Here is a 23,823-nt window from a genome sequence, read left to right as displayed (position 1 = left end):
AATAATATAATTAGTATCATTATTATCTAGTATAATAATTATTATTATCATTATTATATAATATAAATAATAATTAATTAATTATTTTTTGGTAATAATTATATATAATGTAATAATGATAATAATATATAATATAATTATAATAGAATAATAATAATTATTATTATTATTAAGATTCAGGATTGAAATGAAAGCGGGGGGATAAAGGAAGCCCAAACTTTTAATCTGTGGTGTACACACAAGACAGAATTAATTCTCATACTTCTAATAATAATAATAATTTTCAATACCAACAATAATTATTATTGATAATGATTTTAAATAATAGTAATAATAATTATTAATAATTATTATTGACAGTTATTTTAAATAATACATATTATTATTATTATTATTGTTATTGAGTTGGTAAAGTTTGGGAACCCCTGGTCTACGCCTTTTGCTGCCTGTATCTGTCCTGCATGTAAGAAACAGGGTTTTTGTACAAGTATAGGGCAAGGTAGGACAGTTTGCGTGAGAGCGCACGGTGGGCAATGCATCACGGAAAACATTTGTGAAGGGTCATCCCTTCGCTCTTACCTTCCTCCAACCCATTTTAAGACCCGCCCAGATGTCAAGTTGGACTGCTGCTTCAACGGGCAGGGTTAAGTCCACACATTCTGTCCCCATCTCAGGCGGAAGTCATAATGAGTAAATGTTATTTTTCTGATGACTGCCTTAAAAATCCCAAATACAGTTTATACCCTCGCCACTTCATAGAACATGGCTCTCTCACTCATCATAATAACAAGTCGGCAAAACCCGGCTCACCAGTTGCTTCCAAAGTATTTAAAGCTTTAACACACAAGCTGTCAACATGACTTGCAAATCGTCTGTCAGTCAATCTGAGACAACCCAGGCATCAACTATGTGACACACGCCTTAACCTTCCCACTGTGCTGTCTGGGGAGTATAAAAGGAGGGGCGCGTTCACAGACAGCAAAACTATGAATGAACACACGTGGAATTATGTACTTAACAAAGTGTCTTTTGATTTTAGATTCCTCAAAGTAGCCACCCTTCTGCAAACCACTTTGTGTACATCTAAGATTGTCACCTGTATGACATTTGCTTTTACAAACATAGTAAGTCACAGGAAAACAGTCATTTAAAAATGTTTACTATAGTGTCCCCTGCTTTTGACTTGGATAAATGGTGCAATACCTCCACCCAGAGGCGTTCACAATACAGCTAGACGGCAAGATCCTCATCAAGCCACTAGGCGGCAGCATATCAATTTAAGCATGCCGGATATGGTGATAAAGATAAAACAGTGAACTATATACAGTGGATAAAGCTAAGAAATAAAAAGTTGTAGTTAAATAAATGTGACATAATCAAACTGCAGCCCGTTGACAACGCTCAGTAGGCTGCATTGCATAATTTGTCCATTTACACTTCCATCAACAGATGAAGAAGGGATTGGCAAAGCGACGCACCGCAGACAGCCTGAACGCCGTGCCACGACACCCACACAGACACAAATAGCCCACACAGAAAGCGATAAACAAATTACATAAAGACCTGTTGCGAGGGGACTTCTCCAAGTCATCGGTGTTTTCTCTCTCTCCGCTCCTTGCTCCCTGTCGTGTCGGTGGCGGCAGCCATATTTGCTCCTTCATTCATTTCTGATCTCCCCTTTCATCTCAGCTTCTAAGGAAGAGGCACATCGGGAACGACATTGTCACCATCATCTTCCAGGAGCCTGGAGCGCTGCCTTTCACCCCTCAGAATATCCGCTCGCACTTTCAGCACGTTTTTGTGATAGTCCGTGTGCACAACCCCTGCTCTGAGAACACCTGTTACAGGTAAATGTTATGTATAGAAAACACATGGTCTTTTATTAACAAGTGTATTGCACAACAGAACCAATGTTGTAATTGTTTAGGAGGTAAAGGGGAAACTACTTAGCTAGCCGTTATTATGGAAGTAATACAAGCATCAAGTTGAATTAGCTGTTGATTCCAATGTTTGTTTACTTACAATCTATCACCGTTCCTCTTACTTCAGTGTTGCCGTTACAAGAATGAAGGATGTGCCCCCGTTCGGCCCACCCATCCCCAGCAGTGTCACCTTCCGTGACCCGGATACTTTTCGAAACTTCCTACTGGCCAAAATCATCAACGCAGAAAACGCGGCACACAAGTCGGAAAAATTCCATACCATGGCGACGCGGACGAGGCAGGAGTACCTGCGTGACCTGGCCGAGAACTACATCAGCAGCACGCCCATGGACTCAGCCGGCAAGCTCAACAACCTCATCTCCCTGGCATCGAAAAAACGGGAGCGTTCGAAGGCACGGGAAGGGGCCGAACTAGGCGCGGACGGGGCCGTCGCCTGGCGGGTCCTGGCCCAGGATTTCAGCGGAGGCGGGGCGGAGCTCCCCTGTGCTTTTGGTTTCTCATCGGAATATGTACTCCTGGTGGACTGCTCCACCAAAGAGGTGGTGTTCAACTGTTTTTGTGCTGACGTGATCGGCTGGACCGCCGAGCGACTAGCCTTGAAGATCTTCTATGGAAGAGGAGACCACGTTTCTGCGCGGGTGCCCGAGGGCTGTGCCCAAGACATCAGGGAAATGGTGCAGAGGTTAAAGGTTAGTCTACAATATTTCTGAATGCGTTTGTGTTGTAGAAATGTGCAGAATAAGACGAGACAATGACATGAGAACAATGAGACAAGATTTTTTGGGATCTATAAATGTAGTAGGACCTATGCATTCGGAAGTCCTCAGGAGCGCTTGTGAGTGGGTGTGCCTGGAAGCGGGTTGTGGGTGGAATAAAACAGACCGTTTAGGTCGGAAGCAGGAAACGCTGCAGAAAGGAGGTGCAGAATCTGGAAGATCTAGAAAGCTTTACGTGCGGGTTATTGTGTGAAGCTGCTTTATAGGAGTCCACAACTCCATACAAAAGGCCGAAAATTTGCATAATAGGTCCCCTTTAACATTAGAAGAAAACTACAATGAAAAATATATGACATATGACAGACATGACTGGACAAACAGACATTATAATTTGAGAGTTACAAAACAATGCAGGTGACATTTATTGTCCCACAAATTATCGAAATGATGTTCTTAATAATGTGAGCCCAAATTAGCCACTTAGGTTATGATAGTATAGCATAAGATATATATTTATTATGTTAGTGAGTGTTGTGATACAAGCTAAAAGCTATGTAGGATATAAATTCACTTTAATATATTTCGGTAGATGAAATGTTGTTAAAATCTAATGGGGCAAAATATGTTCATTTTGCAAAATATGTTCATATGTAGGATATAAATTCACTTTAATATCTATTGGTAGATGAACTGTTGTTAAAATCTAATTGGGTAAAATATGTTCATTTTGCAAAATATGTTCATTTTGTTTTTAAAATTAACACATTTTGCAAAATTAACACATTTAGCCACATGTGATCCACTGATAGATATTAAAGTGAATTTATTGCAATTTATTGCATGGGGCAAAATGAACATATTTTACCCAATTAGATTTTAACAACAGTTCATCTACCAATAGATATTAAAGTGAATTTATATCCTACATAGCTTTTAGCTTGTATCACAACACTCCTAACAAAATAAATATATATATATATATATATATATATATATATATATATATATATATATATATATATATATATATATATATATATACGTGTATATATATATATATATATACGTGTATATATATATATATATATACGTGTATATATATATATCTTACGCTATACTATCATAACCTAAGTGGCTAATTTGGGCTCACATTATTAAAAACATAATTTTGATAATTTGAGGGACAATAAATGTCCCCTACATTGTTTTGTAACTCTTGTAAATGATAATGTCTGTCATATTTTTCATTGTAGTTTTCTTCTAATGTTAAAGGGGACCTATTATAATATATTATATTATATTTTCGGCCCTTTGTATGGAGTTGTGGACTCCTATAAAGCAGCTCCACACAATAACCCGCACATAAAGCTTTCTAGATCTTCCAAATTCTGCACCTCCTTTCTGCAGCGTTCCATGGATTTCCTGCTTCCGACCCAAACGGTCTGTTTTATTCCACCCACAGCCCGCCTCCAGGCACACCGACTCCCAAGCGCTCCTAAGGACGTCCGGATACATAGGTCGTACTACATTTAGAATTACTATGTCCACTCAAAAGCGCTATTTTACACGTGTCTTTACATAACTACACATCAACATAAATGTACCCTCGCCCTGAAGCCCTAAATCCATACTGTTTAATACCACTTTTTGAGATCCCATAGCTCATATTATAGCTCATCCCCAACCCTGGAGTTGTGCAACTGCATACGCGGTCTGATGGGGGGCCATTTCATATTACGATAATCCCTGTGACATTTAATGAATTAAATGGCCAGAAAAGTAGATTTCCTGGAGTCCTACTAGCTTTGGGTTAATCCAACTGAGAAAATGAAATACAGGAAAAAAAAAGATGCCGTTAATCTTCTCAGAATTACTAAACACAAGCTGATCCAGCGACTGATCAAGTTTCCAGAGAGTTTCTCAGTGTTAGATCATCACAAACTACCATGCAAATTTCCTCCCCTGCACAATACTATTTGCATAATATTCTAATAGAACATTCCAAAAATGCTGTCCTTCTTTCTTCTTACCAGGCTCTAACAGTCGGATGTGAGACAGTGGACATGACGCTGAGGAGAAACGGACTGGGCCAACTGGGCTTCCACGTGCGCCTGGACGGCACCGTCGCCGAGGTAATTTACATGTGATGGGTCTCGTCTGCACGGTGCAAATAAAGTCACCATCACTGTGTTGTTTGCGGTGCCGTGCAGGTGGAGGAATATGGCTTTGCCTGGCAGGCGGGGTTGAGGCAGGGCAGTCGCCTGGTGGAGATCTGCAAGGTCGCTGCCGTGACGCTGACCCACGAGCAGATGATTGACCTGCTGAGGACGTCGGTCACGGTCAAAGTGGTCATCATCCCCCCATATGAAGAGGGAGGGCCACGGAGGTGTGTTATTAGTCCTTATTTGCTGTCTGTCTGTAGCTGAAGGTCCACGATGGGTTCATAAGTCATTCAATATGTACGAGTACTGTTACTGTTTCCTCTTAGTCGAAAATATTATAATATGAGCCATATGCGGTATTAGTAATATAAGATAAGATATGCCTTTATCCGTCTCTCAGTGAAGAAATACAGTACATGGAGTACAGAATCAGTTAAGCAGTACAAAATACACAATATAAAAAATAAACAATATAAACAACCCAAGTATTAACAATTATATACAACAGTTAACAGTTATATACAAATACAGTTTGCAAGATAATGTGAAATATGAGATGAAATATATGACCAGTCTATACACTATGACATCTTGCTAGTGAGTTAATATGAGGCATTATAAAATAATTATAATATTCATTCATTCATTCATTTTCTACCGCTTTTTCCTTTCCTCGCGGGGAATGCTGGAGCCTATCCCAGCTGTCTATGGACGAGAGGCGGGGTACACCCTGGACTGGTGGCCAGCCAATCACAGGGCACATATAGACAAACAACCATTCACACTCACATTCATACCTATGGACAATTTGGAGTCGCCAATTAATCTAGCATGTTTTTTTTGGAATGTGGGAGGAAACCCACGCATGCACAGGGAGAACATGCAAACTCCACACAGAGATGGCCGAGGGTGGAATTGAACCCTGGTCTCCTAGCTCTGAGATCTGCGCGCTAACCACTAGACCGCCGTGCCGCCCATTATAATAATATATTGAATTTAATATATTGCACTTAGAGCCTTAATATTATGAGTCCTTTGCATACTTTGCATACTGTCTGATGGATTGGGTATGCAGTATGGAGTGTGGATAGTATTGACATGGAAGTATGTAGTAGTTAGTATGCGGTTTCGAACAAACACGGAGATATGGACCGTTGCCTATACCGTTACCCTCCCCCCTACCTTGAGTCGGAACACTAACCAAGGTTGCATTGGAATTATAATCTATAATTATGATTTTTAACCGATTTACTAATTTCCCCGTAGTCCGTCAAGGAAATACAGTCTGATGGCCATCCTAACTGTTGATACAAAAGCACAGCTGAGGTGGTGGGCGGAATCGTGTGTGGGAGGGTGCAAGAAGAGGAAGCAAAGGGAACGGGCAGAAACTCGTACGCGTAACTCTTCAGTCGTTTCCTAAAACAGGCCCGAGAGGAAGCACTATCGTTCTTGCTGAGATGTCCAGCTGCCATCGTAGTTGAGTAGCCCTGAGTGACATAATGATGTGTGTGTGTGATGCTGTAAAGTGGTTGCAGGTAGAGGAAGTAGCTTTTAGTGTAACGTGTAATTTGTGTGTGAATGCAGTCATTGCGGTCAGATAGCTTTCATGTTGGAGGCCGTTTAATTACAAACCCTATGACACAAAACGCACGCACGTTGCGGACTTGGTACAGCTGGTAATTAAGAGTCTTGTATTTCACCCCCCACACTCTCTCTCTCTCTCGCTCTCTCTCTCTCTGTGTGTGTTATGTGCCAGGCAAGCTGATTGCATGAGATTAAGGCTTGGAATCCACTGGAGGCAGCAGCCTAAAATGAATAAATAAATAAAAGGGAGTGGATGTGATTAATTAAAATTAATGCTTTGCCTGCTTTGCGCGGATGAAAAGAGGGGAGGGGTAAAAGGACCGAGCGCGTGGGAAAAAAAACGCTCGGCGAGAACACAATGTGTCTTAGCGCCGCCGGAGCGAGGGTGAAGAGAGTGGGCGGAATGGAGATTTTCGGGAGAGAGGAGAGTTGGAATTGTCTGCTCTCTGCTTCGGCTTTGGCGCGCGCACACACACGTGAGACGGAAGGATACGGCAGAAGGGATGTGCGATAGATGGCGATAGTGGCTCTGACCTTTTGCGTGCACGTTTTTGGGGAGTGCCAGCTGTGTGGGAAGAGACCCTCCATGTGTGCACGCGTAGGCGCTGCTCTCGCCATGCTTTGGGTATGTATGTATGTATGTATGTACGTACTCACTACTTTGGTGTAGTGAGCTTGGAATCTTGTGATCCGATGCTCGGTCTTTTTTCCATTTCATTTGCCTGATGCATATTAGAAGAGTGTGCTTGGATTAACTCCAGTCTAAATGCTTTATGGTGGCTTCAGCCAAATCCAACTGATATGAATGGCGTTGTACTTGTGTGCGAGCCAAATGGGATTGAAAGGCATCAGAATCATGTGGATCGTTCATCAGGGCGTTTTCGTTTTTTGCCGTGTATGATTACAATTCTCACCAGGTGCTTGTTTGGAATATTTTTGTTGTTCAATTTTTACACCAAGTACCATCTCAAAAATATTTTACGTCATGATTTAGCTTCAAAGTTGTGGCTTGTACACACACAGGTAAATTAGCTTGTGGCATATGAGGTGAGTTTAACGTATTTTTGGTGTATTTCTGCGTATAAAGCGGGCATGTCATATGGGTTTTCTCTGGGTACTCCGGGTTTCCGCCTACATTCCAAAACCTTTAAATTGGTTTGGGCTTGCTTGATGCCGGTGTTAACAGCACGGCGTGGAAGATGTCTTCACAGAGGGCATCCAGTGTCTGTAACTGATGTCCGTTTTTGGAATGGGATGGAAATGGAATGGAATGGCCTTTATTGTCATTATACAAGATGTACAACGAGATTGGAGAGCTTCTCCTTTCAGTTCAGTAGTCAAGTTTAAAAAAAAAAAGTACAGTAAACCTCGGATATATCGGATTCAATTGTTCCCACTGGTTTTGTCCGATATAAGCGAAATCCGTTATATGCGTATACCGGAAAATGTCCGATTTACGCATATATCGGATTTATATCTGGTATATGCGTAAATCGGATTTTATCCATTATAAAAAAGGCACTTCTTTGACAATGTTTCCAATGTACCTGGACGCGCAGGCAACGCTGCAAATGACGTCGTATAGCGGCCTGTCACGATTCTGCGAATCGGAGCGCCACGATGCGGCCATCCGATATATGCGAGGGAAATTTAATGGAAATGCATTGGAACGGGACTGGAGATTTTGTCCGGAATAGCCGAAATCCGTTATAAAAAATCCGATATATGCAATTAATTTTTATTGGAAATGCATTACAGAAAAATTGGTTCTTTTTTATCTGTCCGTTGTGAGCGAATTTCCGATATATCCGAGTCCGATATATCCGAGGTTTACTGTATATAAAAGTAGAGTAAAAAAGACAATTTAACAAGCTATATACAAGATATATATATATAAGATATCCAAAATATACACATAGTATTGCACAGGAGCATATGCAGGAGCAGACATATTGCAGATATATTAATTTTAGTGCAATGATAAACGTTCCTTACCATACATCCCCAAAATGTTCTCCATTGGATTTAGATCAGGGAATTCCGCAGGATGGTGCAACAGAGTGAGGTTATTCCTGTGGAAGAAGTCCTTTTGTCAGGCAGACATTGTCGATGAGGACCTTCATGCAACATCTCCACATAGCTATCTGCCGTTTGACGCCCCTGCACAACATGATGCTCCATTGCTCCACAGCAGGAAAAAAAACACCCTACATCATAGGGGTGTAAGAAAATATAGTTTTGGCGATATATCGCAATACTTTGTTCCATGATACTGTATCAATGTTAAAAAGTATGATATGGATATTTTTAGGCATTTATCATAGACTGTATATGATATTTATTCAAGTTCAGACACGGCAAAGGTTCATTAGACTGCACTCGGCACCACTACCAACCTTCATTTGGGCCGAGGATGCTTCTGTGTATTGACGGATCGTCAGTGGGATCCTCTGGCTCAAGGCTGATGACATTTTTTTTTTACTTTTTGTTCCATAACCCTCAGGATCTTTGAAGATGTTTCAAACGTCTCTCTTTGAGTGTCTCCGGCCAACCTCAGCAGCAACAGCACGCTGCAAGAGGCCAACAATCCAACCGCATTTACGAAATCATCACAATGTGAACCTGACAGAAAATGACATTGAATCAACATTTTTGCCAAGATTTTGGCAAATTTTGACAAATTTGGAAAGATGGATCATTTATTATTATAGCATGTTCCTATTTGTTACATACAAATAATACAAAATCTTATGAATGATTGCAAATTGAAGCCAATTCACGCAGCTTTGTAGTATGCATGGCTGCTGTTGTGCTGATGTGGGAAATGAAATGAAGTGGTAGTGCTGAGTGCAAACACATTTCTACTCCTGGTGCTGCTGCAATTTGTCAATAGAATGAGCATCCTGTAATTGTGACCTTGCACACATACTGCGTATACCGTGTGGAGAGGTCTTTGCTATTCACACTTAGCCTCCATCTCACAGTAGGCAAGATTGAGTCCTGATGGATCAATAATCAGTTTCCTCTCTTTTCTCCCCCTGTTGGTGTCACGGGAGCTCATTATGTGTCTGCTGTGAGTTTGAGCTTCCACTTAAGAAGCAGATGATCAGTGCGCTGTACACTGATCTGCTTTAGTTTCAGGTCAGGCCTTCAAAGAAGATGCTTGTGTCAATAACAAATATACAACATAATGGTGGCTAGAAATATTTCAATATTGAACAAAGCAAAATTGTTCTCAATCAAAAATCACTCCACATTCTTTATTGCTCTCTGGTTCTACCATATCTTACTTATTGTGTGGAAATATGGGGTAATAACTATAAAAGCAGTCTTCACTCATTAAATGTACTGCAAAAAAGGTCAGTAAGGATAATTCATAATACCGCCTACAGAGATCATATTAACTCGTTATTTCTAAAATCACAAATACTTCAACTTGCTGATATAGTTAATCTTCAAACAGCTAAAATAATGCATGAGGCTGAAAATAACCAATTACCTAAAAATGTCATCCAATACTTGAAATATGGTCTCAGGGAAGAACTACATTTGAAACACTTCTATGCTCGGACTACGTTAAAAAGCCATAGCATTTCAGTATGTGGAATCAAACTATGGGATGGATTGAGTAAGGAACTCAAACAATGCACAACGATGAGCCAATTCAAGAAACAATACAAGCAGTTGATGTTTGCTAAATACAAGGATGAAGAGTCTTGAACCAGTCATGTTGTGCTATATATATCACTATATTGACACTTACTATGGTACCCATTATGTCATTGGATGGTCATATCACCTTGTACTTCGGTACGTCACAAAAAAAAAACTATATTAGGAAAGCAGGAAGTGAACAAATGTAACAGTTACTGATTGTAAAATTACCAGATGGAGGGGTAGGATTTAATAAGCTTTGCTTCTTCCTACTCCTTTTGGACATGTGGAACTGTGAACTGATTACGTGATGCATTCAATTGTAATCTGATGCATGTTCAAATGAAATAAAACCATTACCATTGCCATAACAAGTCACTGTTTATCCAGGGGCTGCACAGAGGAGTATGAGATGAAGACCATGGAACAGAAGCCAGAAGCTGAGCCTGTGGCCGCAGGCTACCGGCCCTCGCCTCGCTCCGGGTGGCGCTGGGACAGCCCGCCCGTGCCTCCGGGACTGCACAGCACCCCCAACCCACAGAGGTGGGCCCCCATGTGTCCCCCGCCACCACCTCCGCCACCGCTGCGTTCCCACAAGACTTTGATGCCGGTGCCCTTCAGGGAGCCTCAGCAGCACTTTAGCTCCAAGAGGTGAGGGAGATACCACGAGTCGCCATGATGGTACAGTAGTATTGACTAATAAAAGTACATGATACGCTCTTAAATATAAGGGCTGACATAGTAAGGAGTTTTTTTAATCAGTGGTCTACGCTATTATTCACCTCCTCTATCTGATGTGTGTCAGGCCGGTCAGCTACCCAGAGAACCACTACAATGTGTCTCCTGCTGGAGGTGACCGTGTGCTGCCCTATAGAAACCCCTCGGCCAGCTTCTCGTCCCCTTCCTCTGCTATGGTGGGCCTCTCCACGATGGGCCCCCCGGGAATCACACCGGGGCCTTTTGTGCGCTACAAACCTTCACCTGACAGGTGGGTGGAAGTAGACTTTGTATATGAATGATGTGATCATATTGACGAAAGTGTAAAAGTGAAGCATAATCCCCAAGCTCCTGTGGTGTGTACAGATATGGACCAGGACAGCGCCCGCTGCTGCCATATGAAGCCCACCTCGGCGTGGACATCATATCCAGTGGCGAGTCGTCCTCGGGCTTCACCAGTCAGGAAAGCACCATGGAGCGCTGCAAAACTGGTACAGTGTCCTCATTGTCCATTTTGAATTTTCAACTTTCAACAGCTTGGAGTGTTTAGAAGTCAAATAATATAAAAATATAAAATATAAAAATCTTTTTATTTTTTGTTAAGCCTTTCAAAAAAAAGTACAAGCCTAGCATAATTTTTATTATTTGAAAGTTTTGCTGTCAGTGACAGTAAAAGTATAATAATGATGATAATAATAATTTGGAGATACTGTAGATTCCTGCTGTTTGATGGGCTTCCCAATTAGAATCAGTCTGGGCCGAGGCTTCTCTGGCTCCCTCTGGTGGACAGAAGCAGCTGAATGAATCAGCTTTGAAATGCCTTTAATATAAATAAATATTCCATTTAAATATTTTTTCATTTTTTATTATACCAGTAGCTGCCGTTTGAGTGTTAAGCTGCTGTGTAATGAGTTTAGTGTTCTTTGTGAGATGAAGCCGTGACTTCGAGTGCATAATTGTCAGTAAGTCTATCTTATGATGGACATCAGGGATTTCCGGATTTTGTCAAACTTCTTCTGGAAACCGCTTCTCTCATACGATTTTGTCATACAATGGCAGTAAAACTAGTTTTCCAATTCAGCAAAATTAGACGTCTGGCCAAAAACGTCGGCCATGTTGAACATCAGTTGGCAGCATGCCATTATGCGGAATGCCAAAAAAGGGTTTGGATCCATCATGTGTAGTAACTAACTTTGGTTAATTAATATTATGACCTAAAATAATTGTCTAAAACAACTTTTCACTATATTGACAGTTACTATGGTACACATAATGTCATTGTATGGTCATATCACCTCGTACTTCGGTACGAGGTACATTATTAAAAAAAAAAAAAAACTTAAACTTTATTATGGAAAGCAGGAAGTGAACAAATGAAACAGTTACTGATTGTAAAAGTACCAGATGGAGGGGTAGGATTTAATAAGCTTTGCTTCTTCCTACTCCTTTTGGACATGTGGAACTGTGAACTGATTATGTGATGCATTCAATTGTAATCTGATGCATGTTCAAATGAAATAAAACCATTACCATTACTTTTTATGATAAAATTATTCTCTTCTATTTATTTCAGTGTCTTGTCTTTTATAAATATATAATATAAAGACATGGACGTGTTTTGTTTCCCCCCCCAGAACCACTCTGGCATATTCCGGCATTATCGTCTCGGGTGCCAGCTGGTGGAGGAAACCAGAGGAGGCTCAGACAGGATGTCCAAGGCAAAGAGACTCCAAACAGACACTCAAAGGTTTGATTCCACTTGTCCATTACCACTTCATACTGATGCGTCACCTCGTGGATGCGTACCTGTGCCCCCCACAGGGTGAGACTCAGTACTCCAGCCACTCCAGCAGCAACACCTTGTCCAGCAACGCCTCCAGCAGCCACAGCGACGAGCGCTGGTTTGACGGTGTTTCCGGAGGAGACAGAGGAAACGCGGGTTTCCTGGGCGACCCCCCTGAGGCTGACCCCGATCATCTGAACAAGGGCGGATCCAATGACAGCGGCATTGACGCTCCCACCCACTATAACAGTCACAACAGTCGCAGCCAACCCCTCAAGGCCTTGGAGCTCTCTGTGGGAAGGAGCGGCAGTGGCGGTGAAGCGAAGAGACGGGAGTCGTCACCTGTGGTACCAGCCGTCGCCAGTCACAACAAAGGGTATCTGACTCGCACGTTCCCGCCTCCTGGCTCCAGCGCTGAGCGAATCGAAGCTTTCAAACCGAGGTAAGTCACTTTTTCGGCGTCATGTGATTACGCGTCTTCAACAAGCCGTCTTCAACATCGCAAATGTGTTTCTCAGAGCCTACACACCTCAGGGTTATAAGACGCCCACGGCGGAGAAAGCCAGACCTGTCCGCGCCTCAACAACCACACCCACTTCAGCCCAATTAAGCTCCACCCCTCTGTCCAGCTCCGCCCCCAAGGCCTTTCACGGAAAGAGCAGACAAACCGCCTGGCAGCCTGAAGACATCAGCCCATCCTCTTCCAACGCAAACACCATGTCCAGCTCCGACAGCGGCAACAGCAAAACGTATGTTCATCATTTATTTTCCACTTTCATACATAAATAATAACAATAGAAGATTGATTGACCTTGACATTTCATGTTTCAGTCAGGTGGACATGAATTCAAAGAACGTGTTTGGACAACCTCGACTGCGAGCATCGCTGAGAGACCTGCGCTCTCCGCGCCGAAACTACAAGAGCACCATCGAGGACGACCTGAAGAAACTGATCATCATGGACAACCCCGGAGAAGCTCCACAACGGGATCCTGTGAGCGGCGCACACACAGCAGACACACAAAGTTGGACTGCTTCCTGTTTAAGAAGCAAACCACTTTGAATAAATGGCGCCCTCTGCTGGCTGCCACCAAGTAGTGAACTCCAGTCTATTGGTAGAGATGGAGAGATGATTAATGATCAAAAATTTATATATCGTAAATGCTATAATTACAGTATCGCCATGGCTTTTATTTACCTAATCCGCTAAGTATAAACACATTATATAACAACTCATCTTTATATAATATATATTATATATTAACAAATTACAGGGCTGCACAGCGGACGAGTGGTTAGCGGGCAGACCTCACAGCTAGGAGACCGGGGTTCAATTCCACCCTCGGTCATCTCTGTGTGGAGTTTGCATGTTCTCCCCATGTATTTGTGGGTTTTCTCCGGGTACTCCGGTTTCCTCCCACATTCCAAAAACATGCTAGGTTAATTAGCGACTCCAAATTGTCCATCAGTATGAATGTGAGTGTGAATGGTTGTTTGTCTATATGTGCCCTGTGATTGGCTGGCCACCAGTCCAGGGTGTACCACGCCTCTTGCCAAAGACAGCTGGGATAGGCTCCAGCACCCCAGCGACCCTCGTGAGGAAAAGTGGTAGAAAATGAATGAATGAATGAACAAATCAATGAAAGAAAGAGAACCAATAATGTAATAGCATTAAAGAACAAATTGAGTTACAAGTTCATTGTAAACAACAGTACGGAAAGGGTAAGATCCATGAGTCACCCACTCACAGTAGTTAATGAGAACTACATCAGGAGGTTGCCTACAGCCACATCTGCGATCATGTGATTATTATTTAATTTTAATGGCGACGTTGTCTCCCTCTAGTCTCCCAGACGCCCGTTGCAGCGAACCTTTTCAGATGAGTCCCTCTGCAGCGGACGCAGGGACGCCAGCTTTGCTAACTCTGAACACCAGTCGGCCCCCATGGACATGCTCTTCACGTGCACGCTACCCACACGCAAACACAGCGGCTCCTCCAACCACACGGAGGCCAAGAAGGGTGAGTGTGTTACATGGACCCAAATATTCCAATTCCATTCGGGTTATTTGCTCAAACGGAAAGAATGTAACCTTTGTATACACCTCATTCCGAAAGAAAAGTGCCAATCCGAATGAATATATAATCGGATTCACAGGGGTGGAATATTCCTTTCCCCAATCCGATTGAGGTATCTTGTACCCGCTCAAACGGAAAGTCGTCAGGGTGCGTTCTTCTTCGTGGTGTTTTTCTTCTTCTGTTGTTTATTGGCGGTTGGCAAGCAGCTTTTGTGTGTATTAGCGCCATCTGTGGAACAGAATCTAAACCCTTCTATACGCCATTCACAAGTCCAGTTTTATTAAAAAAGAAAATACATATCTATATAAAACATGTGCCGAGCTTAATTATAAAATATTTGCAAGATTGAACTTTATCTTTTCCTGTTCCCGGGTGCGTTCTTTCAGCGAATGCTGAGATATGACGTAACATGCAGCTCGAGACGTATTCCGATGGAAAAAAAAATGGAGGCGAGCAATCGGCACTGGACTGCTGCAGAAAGTTTGTTTTTGATTCAAACTAAATTTCAAGACTGGACGAATGAAAAACTGGCAATACGGAGTTATTCCAACAAGTGAAAGAAAAACCCGAGGAAGTCGGTATCACGTGATGTTGGTGTTTACATTTTACTGCGTATGCCCCATTGACTATTCTGGTTGATTATAGCGGCGCATGTAGACACGCAATTGGAATATTCCTTTCCATGTATACCATTGCTTTCGGAAAGGTCATTCGGAAAGAGAAAAACTCCTCATTTAAACGTGGCTAGTGTTTCCCCCTATGTTTACAGCTTTTGCGGGGCTATAGCCATGACTTGGTTTAATAAAATGGTAATGGTAATGGTTTTATTTCATTTGAACATGCATCAGATTACAATTGAGTGCATCACATAATCAGTTCACAGTTCCACATGTCCAAAAGGAGTAGGAAGAAGCAAAGCTTATTAAATCCTACCCCTCCATCTGGTACTTTTACAATCAGTAACTGTTACATTTGTTCACTTCCTGCTTTCCTTATATAGTTTAAGTTTTTTTTTTCTCCCGTACCAAAGTACGAGGTGATATGACCATCCAATGACATACTGGGTACCATAGTAAGTGTCAATATAGTGATATATATAGCACATGACTCATACAAGACTTTTCATCCTTGTATTTAGCAAATATCAACTGCTTGTATTGTTTCTTGAATTGGCTCATTGGTGTGCATTGTTTGAGTTCCATAGTTTGATTCCACATACTGAAATGCTATGGCTTTTTAACGTAGTCCTAGCATATACGCGTTAGAACAAGGTATAGACCCTTCTGTTGTAACCTTTTGTGAATGAGTATTGGACTCACAGCCCCCCCCCCCCCCTTTTTTTTTTTCCCCCCGACCCACTTTGTTTCAGTGCCACTGTCTGCATCCGAGCTGTCCCTTACAGAGGTACGAGACAAAGTCCCCCCGCTGAGGAGGCTTGATCCCGGGCTCATGCCCCTCCCCGACACTGCCTGCGGACTGGAGTGGTCCAGCCTGGTCAACGTTGCCAAAGTCTACGAAGGTGACCCCTTCACATATAAGACTCCTCATGCCTTCTACGCTAGTCCATCTCGGTGAACCTCGTTGTCCAATCACTCATGTCCTTTCTATAGCACAGAGAGCCGTGTCGCTTTTCTCGTTGACCGAGACGCAAGGAAGCGGCGTGGACATGAGGCCAGCCGTCAGCCCCGTGCAGTTCCCCACTCCGAAGACGCCGAGAACCACACCCACCTTCAGCAGGTGGTGTTGCCGTAGAGCAAGGCTTTTCTGGCTATTCAACTAAATTCCTAAATGTCTATGTCTATGTAAACAGGAGAATTGCTTCCGCTGCTTTTTTATGTGTAAAGTAACCCATTGGACCTGGGGGCCAGTTTGATGTCATCTATTGGCCGGAGTTGGATGTGATGAGAAATGAAAGCTCTCTCCGTTTGACTCTTAATGTGACTTTTTGTCGCTTGTGCCTTCAGTGACGAGGTGTCTGGCGATCTGTCGGGACGTCTCTACCATCTTGAGGTGATGTTGAAACAGCTTAGCACTGACCTGGACCGGGTGAGTTCCCCCGCCAGCCCACCTGGTCAATAGCCACGTTTACATGAGGAGTTTTTCTCTTTCCGAATGGAATCTTTCCGAATGACCTTTCCGAAAACAATGGTATACATGGAAAGGAATATTCCAATCTCTTGTCTACATGCGCCGCTATAATCAACCAGAATAGTCAATGGGGCATGCGCAGTAAAGCGTAAACACCAACATCACGTGATACCGACTTCCTTGAGTTTTTCTTTCACTTGTTGGAATAACTCCGTATTGCCAGTTTTTCCTTCGTCCAGTCTTGAAATTTAGTTTGAATCAAAAACAAAGTTTCCGCTGCAGTCCAGTGCCGATTGCTCGCCTCCATTTTGTTTAATCGAAGAATGTCTGGGGCTGCGTGTTACGTCATATCTCAGCATTCGCTGAAAGAACGCACCCGGGATCAGGAAAAGATAAAGTTCAATCTTGCTAATATTTTATAATTAAGAAGAATTATTTTCTTTTTTAATAAAACTGGACTTGTGAATGGTGTATAGAAGGGTTTAGATTCTGTTCCACTGATGGCGGTAATGCACACGAAAGCTGCTTGCCAACCGCCAATAAACAACAGAAGAAGAAAAACACTACAAAGAAGAACGCAGTCTGACAACTTTCCGATTGAGCGGGTACAAGATACCTCAATCGGGTTGGGGAAAGGAATATTCCACCCCTGTGAATCCGATTATATATTCATTCGGATTGGCACTTTTCTTTCGGAATGAGGTGTTTGAGCAAATAACCCGAATGGAATTAGAATATTTGGGTCCATGTAAACGTGGCTATTGTAATCGCATGTAAAGCATAAATGAGCCTATATCCACGTTAACATAATAAACATTATTCTGCTCAATACCGACATACAAACAGACGTTGAGAACATTCCGATATTTCTCAACAGTGTATTTTTCGCTCTTTGTGTCCAGGAAAAGCAGGACAAGGTGGTGCTGTTGGCCGAGATGGCGAACCTACGACAGAACAACCAGCGGCTGCAGGAGGAAAGCGTGACGGCCAGCGAGCAGCTCCGCAAGTTCAATCGACTTTTCAGCAAGCTCAACAAGGCTGAGGACGAGCCCCACGCGCACCCGCCGCCGGCGCACCAATCTCAGCCCAAAAGGGAGTGAGTGCACGTGACCTCCCACTGACTCACTCCGCTTCCACTGGACTGCCTTAAACTGGAAAACATTTCACTCCAGCCCCACCCTGAGCCTCTTTTTTTTATTTTTTATAAAGTATTCTATAAAGAGATATATTGAGATATATTACTATGCTAGAGGAGGACGAGGATCACCTGGAGAGGCCTAACACTGTTCCTGCAAGTCAATCAGCCAAAAAAAACTGCATCTCCCCAAATGCACTAGTAAGTAACAGAAGCGCTACAGTCTTAATTACTGTACGACGACGCCTGTGAGCTACATTCTCACATATCATTATCATATTCTGAAACTCTTGTACTAAAGGTGTGTGTGCGTGCGTGTGCGTGCGTGCGTGCGTGTGTGCGTGCGTGCGTTTATAATATGGCATGAGAAGGCGCCCGAACGATCGACTCAGTGACGAACAAAGTAGTTTACAATGGAATGAAACTTCACACATCTTGCCGTTTACATGGATGAGCTTTGGCCCAAAGATGCATTCAGTGACCTACTTTAATACTGGAGAAAAGAGTTCTTCATATTATTTTGGTAGTAGTCAGTGAAGTCATCGTAAGTACTCCCACACGGAGTGGTACAAAGTACGCATTAAACAGTCACCATCTTTTTTAAAGCCGACTCATGTACATTTTTTATTTGATGTTTTATGCTAATCTTGGCGCTCTGAAATAGCTACATTCGACATATTAGCTGTTCCGGTCGTTAAATGAATGTCTGATAATGTTCTCCAAGGAAAATTTGAGTGTGTGATAAGTTTTAGAGGATGATTTTTATTATTATTTTGAACGCAGTACATACTAGCTTTAGTCCTCCGTTAAAAGGCCAACAAAAGAGTCTTTTTCAGCTATTGTGCAGTACACATTGTTTAAATGTACTTAACTGCAAAATATTTAATAATTTGGTGCAATATTATTCCATGCCAGTAGGTGGCAATGGCGCGATATTGGTCTTAATTGAGTTGAAGACTATGCGCATGCGCGCAGGAATTGGTGGCAGGTAAAAAGACAACAAACATCGATATAGAAATGTTTAAAAAATAATACAAATATACACTGACTAACACATTCTGGATAAAATTCTAACCGGATATCAGCTTTTTAAGTGAGTATAAAACAAACTCAAATATGACTGTTTCATATAATGTGTGTTTGGCTACGGGATGTGTCATTAGCATAGCATTTTTGCTAGGTGTGTTTAAAATATTAAACACACATTGCTCACTATTCAGAAAGCGCATATATTTTAACCAGAATTTCAAGCTGTTTCCAGATTTTTGTAAACTAACTTACTGTACGTGTAGAGATGACTGGCCTGCTCTGTGAAAAAAAAAAAAAACCTCAAGGCTATTTATATACTGTGCTGGCATTATGATGTATTTTTCATACAATGACTGTATGAATGTTTTTGGATGCTGGTACTGAATGGAAGGTACTTTTCAGCAATGTTTTCAAGAATGGAGATAATGCCGATAAAACTGTACCCTGGTGCATGTTCTCTGCTGGGATGACTGGAGTTTTTTTTTTAACTTGACTCAGGTTCCTCATGATGCTGGACCTAACATCAGAGGTGAAGCGGTATGAGGTACTGTTCTTTCTACCATTGTGGCTAACCCTTTAATAGTCAACCATTCGAAATACGAGGACTCTTCCCAAATGTTTGACCTTTTTGTTATGCTGAAAGAAGCATTTTAATGTGACTGAGCAGGACAGTATTCCATGACCCAAAGTGACACTCCTTTACAGAACCCCATAGGTGTTGCTGGCATGTTCTGTCTGCAAATCATTTGCTCTGCTCATGTAAAAAAAAAAAGCTTTTCTTTACTTTCTGTATAATGAAGCTATTTATAGCAAACACGATGTATGAACAAATCAGTAACTGTCATATTCCTTGTCTTTGTAGATGCTTGAATGTTTTGATAATTTATTTTTGTTGTCACTGCTGCAGAAAATAGCAAGGATGAGGAGGGTACCGTTTGTCTACATTTTTCCTCTTCTGGTTGCTCTGGGCTGTAATAAGTGTACATGTAAGTGTAAATTGTTTTCATTTTATAAAATAAAAATATTCATTTTTTTGCAGGTTGAACCTATTGTACTTGCATTTCATCTTCAGACAGTATATAGAAATTTTATTACGGCCATTCAATAATAAGTGACATTTTAAGAGTATTAACAATTAACTCTTCACAGTGAAGAATAGAAGCTAGTGTTAATGACGGGGAGCGTTCAAGAGCCGCACATGAGGCACTCGTCTCGGTTCTCCAAGGAACACACCATGGCAGCAGTGTTGCGCTCCTTGACCTCCTGCTCGGAGGCTTTCTCCGACTGCGCGTCCTTCAGCTTCTCCTTGTTTAGCGTGAACTGGATGGGGTTGGCAGCAGGCTTGGTGCGCAGGTAATACATGCCCGTCTTCAGGCCCTAAAAGCGGGAAGGCCAACATGCGGTTATTTCACGCTCTGGACAGCAAAACAAAGAACGCTTGTTCGGACTCACTTGTTTCCAGCCGTAGAAGTGCATGCTGGTCAGTTTGCCGTAGTTGGGCTCGGCTATGTGGATGTTCAGGGACTGACTCTGGTCAATAAAGGCCCCTCTGTCTGCGGCCATCTTGATAACCGTCTTTTGGGAGATCTCCCACACGGTTTTGTAAAGTTCTTTCAGGTCATCTGGGATCTCGGGGATGTTCTGTGGAACGTGCAATACAAATCATGAATAAACATCTCAGAACCACATTGAAATATTGATACTCCACTTTGAGGTCAACTATGAACAAGCGGCACTGACCTGGATTGATCCATTGTGAGCAATGAGCTGGTTTTTCATGTCTTCATTCCAGAGTCCTCGCTCGGTGAGATCTTTGAGCAGGTGAGGGTTAACGATCTGGAACTCTCCAGAGAGGACCCTGCGAGTGTAGATGTTGCTAGTGTAAGGCTCAATGGACTCATTGTTACCCAAGATTTGGGCGGTGGAGGCCGTCGGCATGGGCGCCAGCAGCAAGCTGTTCCTCACGCCATGTTTGGCGATCTTCTCCTTGAGTATTTTCCAGTCCCACAAGTCGGTGGGGGTCTTGTCCCACATGTCATACTGGAGCACGCCCTTGCTGACGGGCGAGCCGGGGTACGTCTCGTAGGCGCCGTGCTCGGCCGCAAGCTCGCAGCTGGCCTCCAGGGCTGCGTAGTAGATGGTCTCAAAAACTTGACTGTTGAGTAGCTGAGCCGCTGGGCTTTCAAAGGGATGGCGCATGAGGATGAAGGCGTCCGCCAATCCTTGGACGCCGATCCCGATGGGCCTGTGACGCAGGTTGGACCTCTCTGCTTCAGGAACAGGGTAGTAGTTGATGTCGATGATCTTGTTCAGGTTCTTCACGATGACTTTAGTGACGGACGCCAGCTTTTTGAAGTCGTATGTGCGCTCTGGAGTGACGTACATGTTGAGGGCGATGGAGGCCAGGTTGCAGACGGCCACTTCGTCCTGGCTGGTGTACTCTACGATCTCAGTGCAAAGGTTACTGCATTTGATGGTGCCCAGGTTCTGCTGGTTGCTCTTCTTGTTGCAAGCATCTTTGTAGAGCATGTATGGAGTTCCTGTTTCTGTCTGCGACTCGATAATGGCGTACCACAACTGCTGAGCCTTGACCACCCGCTTTACCCTACCTTGCTTCTCGTATTTGGTGTAGAGCGCCTCAAATTCATCACCCCAGCATTCGTCCAGGCCGGGACACTCACTGGGACACATGAGGGACCAATCTTGGTTGCTCTCCACTCTCTTCATGAAGAGATCTGGGATCCAGAGGGCATAAAAAAGGTCTCTGGCTCTTTGTTCCTCCTTCCCCGTGTTCTTCTTCAGCTCCAGGAAATCAAAGACATCAAAGTGCCATGGCTCCAGATACATGGCAAAGGCTCCGGGTCTCTTGTTGCCGCCCTGGTCCACGTAGCGCGCTGTGTTGTTGTAGACCCTCAGCATGGGGACCAAGCCGTTGGAGTTACCATTGGTGCCGGCGATGTAGCTCCCCGTGGAGCGGATGCAGCTGACTGCTACGCCGATGCCACCTGCTGACTTGGAGATCAGGGCGCACTGCTTGAGGGTGTCGTAGATGCCTTCAATGCTGTCGTCCTGCATGGCCAACAGGAAGCAGCTGGACAATTGAGGCCTGTTGGTGCCGGCGTTGAACAATGTGGGCGAGGCGTGTGTGAACCACTTCTCAGAGAGCAGGTTGTACGTCTCAATGGCGGCGTCGATGTCCATGCGGTGGATGCCGACGGCCACCCTCATGAGCATGTGCTGCGGTCTCTCTGCCACCTTGCCGTTTATCTTCAGCAAGTAGGAGCGTTCCAGTGTCTTGAAGCCGAAGAAGTTGTAGGAGAAGTCGCGGTCATATATGATGGCCGAATTGAGGCGGTCTTTGTTTTCCAGGACCATGTCCAGAGTTTCCTTGGAGATCATGGGCGAGTGACGCATATTAAGAGGATTGACGTAGTTGTAGAGATCCTCCATCACCTCGCTGAACACTTTCTTGGTCTCCTTGTGGAGGTTTGACACAGCGATGCGAGCGGCGAGGATGGCGTAGTCGGGGTGCTTGGTGGTGAGCGTCGCTGCGATCTCTGCCGCCAGCGTGTCCAGCTCCACCGTGGTGACGCCGCTGTACAAACCCTGGATCACCTTCATGGTGATTTGAGCCGGGTCTACAAAGTCAGCGTTGAGGCCGTAGCAAAGCTTTTGGATGCGGGAGGTAATCTTGTCAAACATGACGCGCTCCTGGCGCCCATCTGGGGGAGGGGTGGGGTAAATAACGGACAATATTTACAACTGGATATTTAAACAAAAGAGTTAGATTATATATACAAACCACAAGATTAAATGAACTAATCTCAGTATGACTCAATGACCCGGTTATACTAATAATGGCGGAATTCCTAACACAGCTCATGTATTGCCTCTTGTTAATGTTCCTAATATTGTGAAACTTTTAAGTCCTTCCTGTTGGAACCTCTTTGTTTTGTTAAGACACTATTAAGACACGGGAAATTGGAAAATGGCCATTTTTAGTATTTGTTTTCACAATATTTAATAGTACTCAAATACATATTTACACAATCGCATTACATTACAAAGTTTAGAGAGTATAAAATTCTTATACACACGCTGACTATCATTACACGCTAATTAGGATTACACGACAAATTGATGGAATCAGAAACTTCAAATAATAATAAACAGTCAGGTTCTCTTTTGTCCAAGGTGCTCCTGAATGTCTCTGGATCAACGATTTGGCGCCAACTATGACAAAGACTTCAATCCGGAAGCAGTAAAGTAAACCTAATGATCGCAAATGACACATGTACTGCTAAGAAATAATGTTGAATACACTTTTACAACCGAAGATGCTAGTCAGTGTTACTCAATTAAGATAGAAACTGATATCAGCTGTGTATCATGCACAGGATATCCGACTATGCAAAGCTGCTAGCAAACATCACGGATAGCTTGCGGGTAGTGGTTCGAACTTGTCATTTAGTCACAAAAACTGTTTAATAGCCCAGTCATAACGATCAACAAGTTGTAATACAAGTGTATTGATTTTGTAAATGACCATTAATAATTGTAGGCTGCCAAATAAGCTTATGCCTTTCAAGAACATCTGTTACTTACCTCTCTTAATCACATGCATCCTGGGACCGTGTGAGTAGTTTCACCTCCCAAAAGAAAAACTCTCCACGACGTCAAAATGTGTAGTTCGGACGAAAAGCTCGCCAACACGCAAACGACGACGCGCCAAGTGTACCCCCGAAAGCCCGCTAACGTTGCATTTGTACGTAAGGCGGAACCACTGCGACGTTGCAAAATAGGCGCTTTGACCAATCAGCATAAAGTAAAGGCGGGTCTTCAGTGCAACGGCCAATCAAAGCAATTCAGAATCTCTTCCTATTCCGGTGACTTTCCCGGACGAAATTATGGCGGGACTCAAAAGAAGTAGGTCAA

The 23,823-nt window shown here is 43.1% G+C and overlaps 2 protein-coding genes across 4 annotated transcripts in view; one reads left to right on the top strand and one right to left on the bottom strand.

Moving 5' to 3' along the window:
- sipa1l3 (signal-induced proliferation-associated 1 like 3) overlaps nt 1–19,933 on the top strand; it is a 62,703-nt gene extending 42,770 nt beyond the window's left edge. For 2 of the 3 annotated variants that reach the window (XM_058079308.1, XM_058079309.1), the window contains exons 8-23: nt 1,690–1,847; nt 2,050–2,632; nt 4,693–4,791; nt 4,870–5,045; nt 10,450–10,710; nt 10,865–11,047; nt 11,125–11,267; nt 12,411–12,523; nt 12,598–13,001; nt 13,078–13,308; nt 13,391–13,553; nt 14,405–14,579; nt 16,006–16,155; nt 16,247–16,373; nt 16,601–16,682; nt 17,627–19,933. In XM_058079308.1, coding sequence (XP_057935291.1) covers nt 1,690–1,847; nt 2,050–2,632; nt 4,693–4,791; nt 4,870–5,045; nt 10,450–10,710; nt 10,865–11,047; nt 11,125–11,267; nt 12,411–12,523; nt 12,598–13,001; nt 13,078–13,308; nt 13,391–13,553; nt 14,405–14,579; nt 16,006–16,155; nt 16,247–16,373; nt 16,601–16,682; nt 17,627–17,824 — 3,246 coding nt within the window. In that variant the 3' untranslated portion in view covers nt 17,825–19,933. The remainder of the gene's footprint in view (nt 1–1,689; nt 1,848–2,049; nt 2,633–4,692; nt 4,792–4,869; nt 5,046–10,449; nt 10,711–10,864; nt 11,048–11,124; nt 11,268–12,410; nt 12,524–12,597; nt 13,002–13,077; nt 13,309–13,390; nt 13,554–14,404; nt 14,580–16,005; nt 16,156–16,246; nt 16,374–16,600; nt 16,683–17,626) is intronic. The other variant, XM_058079311.1, reaches the window with a different exon arrangement.
- LOC131134247 (ribonucleoside-diphosphate reductase large subunit) lies at nt 19,742–23,663 on the bottom strand. Its single transcript, XM_058079312.1, has 4 exons — nt 23,494–23,663; nt 20,629–22,610; nt 20,341–20,529; nt 19,742–20,265 (listed from the first exon to the last, which is right to left on the bottom strand). Exons 1-4 carry the CDS (start codon nt 23,510–23,512, stop codon nt 20,074–20,076), a joined length of 2,382 nt encoding a protein of 793 aa, XP_057935295.1. The 5' UTR covers nt 23,513–23,663; the 3' UTR covers nt 19,742–20,073.
- Nucleotides 23,664–23,823: the final 160 nt, after the last annotated feature.

The sequence above is a fragment of the Doryrhamphus excisus genome, chromosome 8, assembly GCF_030265055.1.
Source record: "Doryrhamphus excisus isolate RoL2022-K1 chromosome 8, RoL_Dexc_1.0, whole genome shotgun sequence".
Classification (NCBI taxonomy): Eukaryota; Metazoa; Chordata; class Actinopteri; order Syngnathiformes; family Syngnathidae; genus Doryrhamphus; species Doryrhamphus excisus.
Note: the sequence above shows the minus strand (reverse complement) of the source record. Positions and strands in the feature narration are given on the sequence as shown.

Bases quoted from the DNA above. Each gene is read 5' to 3' on its own strand.
- LOC131134247 (XM_058079312.1), bottom strand. The intron at 20,530-20,628 runs GTCAGTGCCGCT...CACGTTCCACAG, and splicing joins CTCACAATGGATCAATCCAG to AACATCCCCGAGATCCCAGA. The intron at 20,266-20,340 runs GTGAGTCCGAAC...TCCCGCTTTTAG, and splicing joins ACTTCTACGGCTGGAAACAA to GGCCTGAAGACGGGCATGTA.